Here is a 6994-nt window from a genome sequence, read left to right as displayed (position 1 = left end):
AGTCAAACACTGTTTCCCGAGAATCCGTCCGTCTGGGTGAAGGATCTCGCAGGATACCTGAACTACAAACTGCCGGCGCCGGACACAGACCCCACACTCAGCAGCTACACACATGGTGTGATTATTGTGATACATTCAAACCCTTTTTGTTGCATCATTATCTCTGTTAATACACTGAAAGACACCAGCATTACCCTGCAGGAGAATAGCTGAAGTAATGCTGCCTTTTTGTGTCTAGATTACCCATACTGCCTCACTGGGAAGGAGTTGAGGGGCGTTATTAAAAACCTGCTGAGCAAAAGTTCAGACGTGCTGCCGGAGTTCTTCGACCACTGTGTTTTCAGTATGCTCCGAGAACAGGACAGACAGCCATGTGAGTTACCACACACCCCCTCCGTTCCCTTTATTTACTAACCCTCATGGTCGAACTGTTCTTGAGGGGTGTGTGTGTGTGTGTGTGTGTGTGTGTGTGTTTCTGTTGCTTTGCCAGGTGAATCTCTGCATGGCTACAGGATGTGCATTCAAGCTATCATGCAGGACAAACCCAAAATAGCCACGCTGAACCTCGCCGACGTGAGTGGAACCGCCTCTCTGTGTGTGTTCAACGTTTAAACGAGAGAATCGTACTTTTGCAGATGCTCTTAAACTCAACCTGAATTCTTCCACTCATATTTCATTCTGACCTCTGACCTGTGGGTGACCTCTCCACAGCACCTGGAGCTGCTGCGGTCTCATCAGAATCGTCCGGTGAAGTGTCTGAGCATCATGTGGGCGCTGGGACAGGCGGGGTTCTACGACCTCAGTCAGGGCATCATTGGTGAGGGAGTGAAAGGAGGGTAAAGGAGAAAGTATTGAGAAATCTGACAGGATATTTGCGTCAGCATTTCATTTCACGCTCTCCAGCAACTGAAAAATGAACTTTACGCTTGTTTTCTTCATAAGAGGCCCTTTGAAACAGTCCCATTGCTGGATGAACCCTGTAACGCATACCAAGCACAGTTCTTCACAGTTGATTTAAGTGTTACCCAGTCAGTATATTGGCTAGGGTCATTTGTGGGCTATTTTGACATTAGCATTGCATTAGCTAATAGCTTTGACTGGTCGACTAGCTAAGATTTTATATTAATATTATTATATATTGAGAAGCTTCATATCAGTTTGTCATTCATTACTGGAGAGGAAGTGATTATATGTTGTTTGGTTTGTTCTGTAGTTTGGTTGGGGATAATGCTTCCTGTTCTCGGGATCAAATCTCTCTCTGCATACGCCATCGCATACCTGGAGCGACTCCTCACGTAAGCTGCTGTGTGTTTATGAATATATTTACATGGTGCCTGGGTATCTCAGCGAGCATTGAGTCACGAGTTTGAATCCAGCGCATGCTGAGTGACTCCAGCCTGGTCTCCATAGCAACCAAATTGGCCCAGTTGCTAAGGAGGGTAGAGTCACATGGGGTAACCAAATTTGCCTGGTTGCTAAGGAGGGTAGAGTCACATGGGGTAACCAAATTGGCCCGGTTGCTAGGGAGGGTAGAGTCACATGGGGTAACCTCCTCGTGGTCGCTATAATGTGGTTCTCGCTCTCGGTGGGGTGTGTGGTGAGTGACTCCAGCCTGGTCTCCATAGCAACCAAATTGGCCTGGTTGCTAAGGAGGGTAGAGTCACATGGGGTAACCAAATTGGCCCGGTTGCTAAGGAGGGTAGAGTCACATGGGGTAACCAAATTGGCCTGGTTGCTAAGGAGGGTAGAGTCACATGTGGTAACCAAATTGGCCCGGTTGCTAAGGAGCGTAGAGTCACATGGGGAACCAAATTGGCCCGGTTGCTAAGGAGGGTAGAGTCACATGGGGAAACCAAATTGGCCGGTTGCTAAGGAGGGTAGAGTCACATGGGGAAACCAAATTGTCCCGGTTGCTAAGGAGGGTAGAGTCACATGGGGTAACCAAATTGGCCCGGTTGCTAAGAAGGGTAGAGTCACATGGGGAACCAAATTGGCCCGGTTGCTAAGAAGGGTAGAGTCACATGGGGAACCAAATTGGCCCGGTTGCTAAGGAGGGTAGAGTCACATGGGGGAACCAAATTGGCCCGGTTGCTAAGGAGGGTAGAGTCACATGGGGTAACCAAATTGGCCGGTTGCTAGGGAGGGTAGAGTCACATGGGGTAACCTCCTCGTGGTCGCTATAATGTGGTTCTCGCTCTCGGTGGGGCGCGTGGCGAGTTGTACGTGGATGCCGCGGAGAATAGCGTGAAGCCTCCACACGCAAGTTTCCGTGGTAACGCGCTCAATAAGCCACATGATAAGATGTGCGGATTGACGGTCTCAGATGCGGAGGCAACCGAGATTCGTCCTCCGCCGCCTGGATTGAGGCGAGTCACTATGCCACCACGAGCACGTTGGGAATTGTCCGTTACAAATTGGGGAGAAAAGGGGACATCTTTACTTTCTAAATGTGTCCTTTAAGTGACGCTCTGAGTATCTGTTGTCTGTGTTTCAGTCTTCATGCCAACCTGACCAAAGGGTTTGGCATTATGGGGCCAAAAGAATTCTTCCCGCTGCTGGACTTTGCTTACATGCCCAAAAACGCTCTGTCACCAAGGTAACAGTCACTCGGAGATGCCGTTCTGATGTTGAAGTGTATAGAATGTGTGACGGTGATTTCTGGGGTTGTTTCTCACAGTCTACAGGAGCAGCTGTGCCGGCTGTACCCGCGACTGAAGGTGCTGGCGTTCGGCGCGAAACCCGAATCTACCCTTCACACCTATTTCCCCTCCTTCCTGTCACGAGCCACGCCCAACTGTCCTGATGCCATGAAGAAAGAGGTCACAAACGCACCCTTACAATAGCGCATTAGAGCGAGTGAGTCGCGTACGGTATTAATATGCATGTTTGTTTACGTTTATAGCTGCTCAACAGTCTGACGGAGTGTCTGTCGATAGACGGCCAAAGTTTGAGTGTGTGGAGGCAGTTATACACCAAACACCTGCCCCAGTCCAGGTGACCTTTGACCTCTTGTATACTACTCTTAAACAGCTTTCACAGAACACATTAAGTGTTTGCTTGTTTATAATGACGTAATCCAAAGTATTTTCATTCTCGCAGTCTTCTGTTAAATCACCTGCTCAAGTCGTGGAACTCGCTGTCACCGAAGGTAAGAGCGAACTAGACGTATGAAATCAGTCCTTCTTTGCTCGTCACCACCCTGACGTCCTACGCTGTCGTTTAGGTACGGAAAAACCTTCAGGATACCATCCAGTCCTTCAGAGTGACCAATGAAGAGCTGCAGACCACTACAAACACACAGGAAATACAGGAGTGCAACACGCTCTGCCATGTAAGATATGTCTGTTAAACCCTTTTAATGTACCAACATGTGCACACTGGTGTTGAAATGTAATTAAAACATGTCAGAATTCTGCTCTGATCAGGAGCTTTCTCTCCAGTCTCTGCAGCTAAAGATGCGCGGTCAGGGTTTCCCGTGGTGGCGGGTGTTGATGATGATGTTGGTGTTTGGGGCCGGGTTCATCGCACATGACATCAGGTCACAGGGGTCGTTCGCAGACTCGACGACATCTCTGTACCTGGAGACGTCAGGAGTCACGGCCACATCCCAGCAGGCCTGGAGCAAAGTGTCGAACTACAGCCAACAGGGCGTCAGGTGAGAAACCGTTTACACCCTAAACACCTGACAACATCTTGACTGTGTAATGTCACGTGACTCGTGAGTGTTTGTGTAGCTGGCTGTCGGAGAACATGCCGTATTATTACTCCCGTGCGGTGGAGACGCTGGGGCCGCTGCTGGAGGACGGGCAGGAGAGGATGAAGGTGGCAGGAGTCCTCATCTCTAAGAAGAGTTCAGAACTTTTACTGTGGCTACAGGAGAATGTGCCACTTCTCATAGAATGGGTGAGAATCATAATTTTTTACTTTTTCCTTAAAGGGACAGTTCACCCAAAAATGAAAAATCACCCTCACGCCATCCCAGGTGTATGTGACTTTTTTTCTCTCTGCGGAACACAAACGAAGACTTTCAGAAGCATTTTTCAGCTCTGTATGTTCATACAATGCAAGTGAATGGTGACTGGAACTTTGAAGCTCCAAAAAGCGAGACTCCAGTGGTTAAATCCATTTGTTCATAAGTGATATGATAGGTGTGGGTGAGAAATAGATCAATATTAAATCCTTTTCTTTTTTTGTGTGGTAAATCTCCACTTTCACTTTCACATTCTGACAGTGAAATTAAAAGTGGAGATTTATATTAAAAAAAGATTGAAATATTGATCTGTTTCAGTGTTCAAGTGATTGCATCGCTTCAGAAAACATTTATTTACCCACTGGAGTCTTACGGATTACTTTTACGCTGCATCTATGTGCTTTTTAGAGCTTCAAAGTTCTGGTCACCATTCACTTGCATTGTGTGGACCAACAGAGCTGAGATATTCTTCTAAAAATCTTCATTTCAGTTTAGCAGAAGAAAGTTATACACATCTGGGATGGCATGAGGGTGAGTAAATTTTGGTTGAAGATGCCGCGCATCTGATCACGTGACTCATTGTGCATGACACCGCGGAGACTCACAGCATGTGGAGGCTCATGCTACTCTCCACGATCCACACACAACTCACCACACGCCCCATTGAGAGAACCACTAATCACCACCATGAGGAGGTTACCCCATGTGACTCTACCCTCCCTAGCAACCGGGACAATTTGGTTGCTAAGGAGACCTGGCTGCAGTCACTCAGCACGCCCTGGATTCAAACTCACGACTCCAGGTGTGATAGTCAGCGTCAATACTCGCTGAGATACCCAGACCCCCAATATTGACGATATTAATCATAGTTGATTATTTTAATATTTTGACCAATATAGTAGGAAATAAACCTTCATTCTTTTGTGTTTTAATTCCTCAGATCAATGTGAATACTCCAGAGAGTGTGTTTCAGTGTTTAGAATATGTGAGGGACTTTCTGCTGTATATTTATGAGCAGTTCATCATACCGTCCCTTCAGAATCTGAACACGGCGCTACAACACACCTGGCAAAACCTACAGGACACCTGCAAGTCAGTTCTCAACGCTACACTAAAGTGTACATGATGAAGCATTGCCTTAAATCAGTCTAATCTAATCGTTTTTCTCTGTAGTGGTGAAGTGTCGCTCCACTGTTTACAAAACCACCTGAAGTCCTTTACATACATCACCTGGAGTTACCTGCAGGACGCCATGTCTGCCATCAAGAGCCGAGCGCTAGAGCTGCTGTCATGAGTGTGACACACACACACACACACACACACACACACACACACTCATTGACATACTAACACACTCACTCACACACACACACACACACACTCGTTGACATACAAACACACTCACTCACACACACACACACACACACACACACACTCATTGACATACAAACACACACACACTCATTGACATACACACACACAAAGACACACACAAACTCATTTACATACACAAAGACACACACACACACACTCATTTACATACACACACAAAGACACACACACTCATTTACATACACAAAGACACACACACACACTCATTTACATACACACACAAAGACACACACAAACTCATTTACATACACAAAGACACACACACACACACACTCATTTACATACACAAAGACACACACACACTCATTTACATACACAAAGACACACACACACACACACACACACTCATTTACATACACAAAGACACACACACACACACACTCATTTACATACACACAAAGACACGTGCACACACACACACACTCTCACACACTCACTGACATACTCATACACACACACAGATATACACACACACAGAGATATACACACACACTCACGTTTTCTCACCTGTCTTTGCTTTTTTTAATTGTATGGTCAATTTGCATGAGATTTTATATCAGTTGTATGGACAGCTCTGTCTTTTGTGTTTGTCACATCTGCAGCTGCTGGATGAGATCTTGAACACTGAATATTAATGTGATAATGGCAATGGATGATTTTGTAGAACAACTTGAGAGTTTAATTACAAACATTAACAACTGATTCTTCTGCCTTTATACTATTCTGAATTCCAATCGACTAAAAGAATTCAGGTTTTGCTGGAGAGGTTCAGTTATTGTTTCAGAAACAAAGTTGGACAATATTTAAATGCTATGTTTGATTTGAAACAGGTGTGTGTCCTGTGACGAGCTGATTTGTTACTATGTAAATGGTTTATAAATAAACTACTGCTGTTCAGTTCTGATCAATACATTTCAGTGTGATTTAATTTCATTAAAATGTATGAATTGTCATTTTTTAGAATACACATAAACTATTAAAAACTCTTTAAAATGTAAAGATATTTTGCATTATGTTTGTTACCTCTTATTACCATGAGTAGATTCAATCCCTTCGATAGCTCAGTTGGTAGAGCGGAGGACTGTAGAGGAATCCATTGTAATCCTTAGGTCGCTGGTTCGAATCCGGCTCGAAGGAGAAATATTTTTATATTGACCAGTAAATATGTGCGAAATTAGATTCAATCAAGCAGTTTTATTTGATTATCCATTTCTATACTGTTGGTTAATTCATAATAGAGCAGTTTAGCTGGTGACCATCTTATGAGCAGTTAAAACAGTCTCTTTTGCCATTATAGGGTGTTTTGGGGCACATTTATGCTGGTTTTACCTGGTCATCTATTTACCAGTCAAGCTATACTAGTTTTTCGATAAGTGGTCATATTGTCCTGTTTATACATATAATGTTTATACACGTAAGTTGCAACATATACGAAATAAGATCGAATGGGGGATTAGCTCAAATGGTAGAGCGCTCGCTTAGCATGCGAGAGGTAGCGGGATCGATGCCCGCATCCTCCAAGATGTTTTCGCTTTTTAATTTTTTTTTATTTTTTTTTGGTCAAATGAAGGGAACAAAGAAAAGAAACGCGTTACAATACGCCAAATTAGTTTAAAACCACCTTTAAATGTA

At 44.6% G+C, this 6994-nt stretch overlaps 1 protein-coding gene and 2 non-coding genes across 3 annotated transcripts in view; all 3 read left to right on the top strand.

The window, feature by feature from the left end:
• Positions 1 to 5706, top strand: part of tmem214 (transmembrane protein 214) — an 11938-nt gene extending 6232 nt beyond the window's left edge. The window contains exons 3-16 of the mRNA XM_052118356.1: positions 1 to 115; positions 239 to 373; positions 491 to 573; positions 712 to 817; positions 1214 to 1295; positions 2495 to 2596; positions 2678 to 2819; positions 2903 to 2994; positions 3100 to 3148; positions 3224 to 3331; positions 3441 to 3655; positions 3735 to 3903; positions 4911 to 5062; positions 5144 to 5706. The exon at positions 1 to 115 is cut by the window's left edge and continues 36 nt beyond it. Coding sequence (XP_051974316.1) covers positions 1 to 115; positions 239 to 373; positions 491 to 573; positions 712 to 817; positions 1214 to 1295; positions 2495 to 2596; positions 2678 to 2819; positions 2903 to 2994; positions 3100 to 3148; positions 3224 to 3331; positions 3441 to 3655; positions 3735 to 3903; positions 4911 to 5062; positions 5144 to 5264 — 1671 coding nt within the window. The 3' untranslated portion in view covers positions 5265 to 5706. The remainder of the gene's footprint in view (positions 116 to 238; positions 374 to 490; positions 574 to 711; positions 818 to 1213; positions 1296 to 2494; positions 2597 to 2677; positions 2820 to 2902; positions 2995 to 3099; positions 3149 to 3223; positions 3332 to 3440; positions 3656 to 3734; positions 3904 to 4910; positions 5063 to 5143) is intronic.
• A 706-nt stretch (positions 5707 to 6412) lies between these two features.
• trnay-gua (transfer RNA tyrosine (anticodon GUA)) lies at positions 6413 to 6499 on the top strand. The gene is given in 2 exon segments: positions 6413 to 6449; positions 6464 to 6499. It is a non-coding gene; the product is annotated as a tRNA-Tyr (tRNA).
• A 310-nt stretch (positions 6500 to 6809) lies between these two features.
• On the top strand, positions 6810 to 6882 carry trnaa-agc (transfer RNA alanine (anticodon AGC)). The gene has a single exon. It is a non-coding gene; the product is annotated as a tRNA-Ala (tRNA).
• Positions 6883 to 6994: the final 112 nt, after the last annotated feature.

This window comes from Xyrauchen texanus, chromosome 45 (assembly GCF_025860055.1).
Source record: "Xyrauchen texanus isolate HMW12.3.18 chromosome 45, RBS_HiC_50CHRs, whole genome shotgun sequence".
Taxonomy (NCBI): domain Eukaryota; kingdom Metazoa; phylum Chordata; class Actinopteri; order Cypriniformes; family Catostomidae; genus Xyrauchen; species Xyrauchen texanus.
Note: the sequence above shows the minus strand (reverse complement) of the source record. Positions and strands in the feature narration are given on the sequence as shown.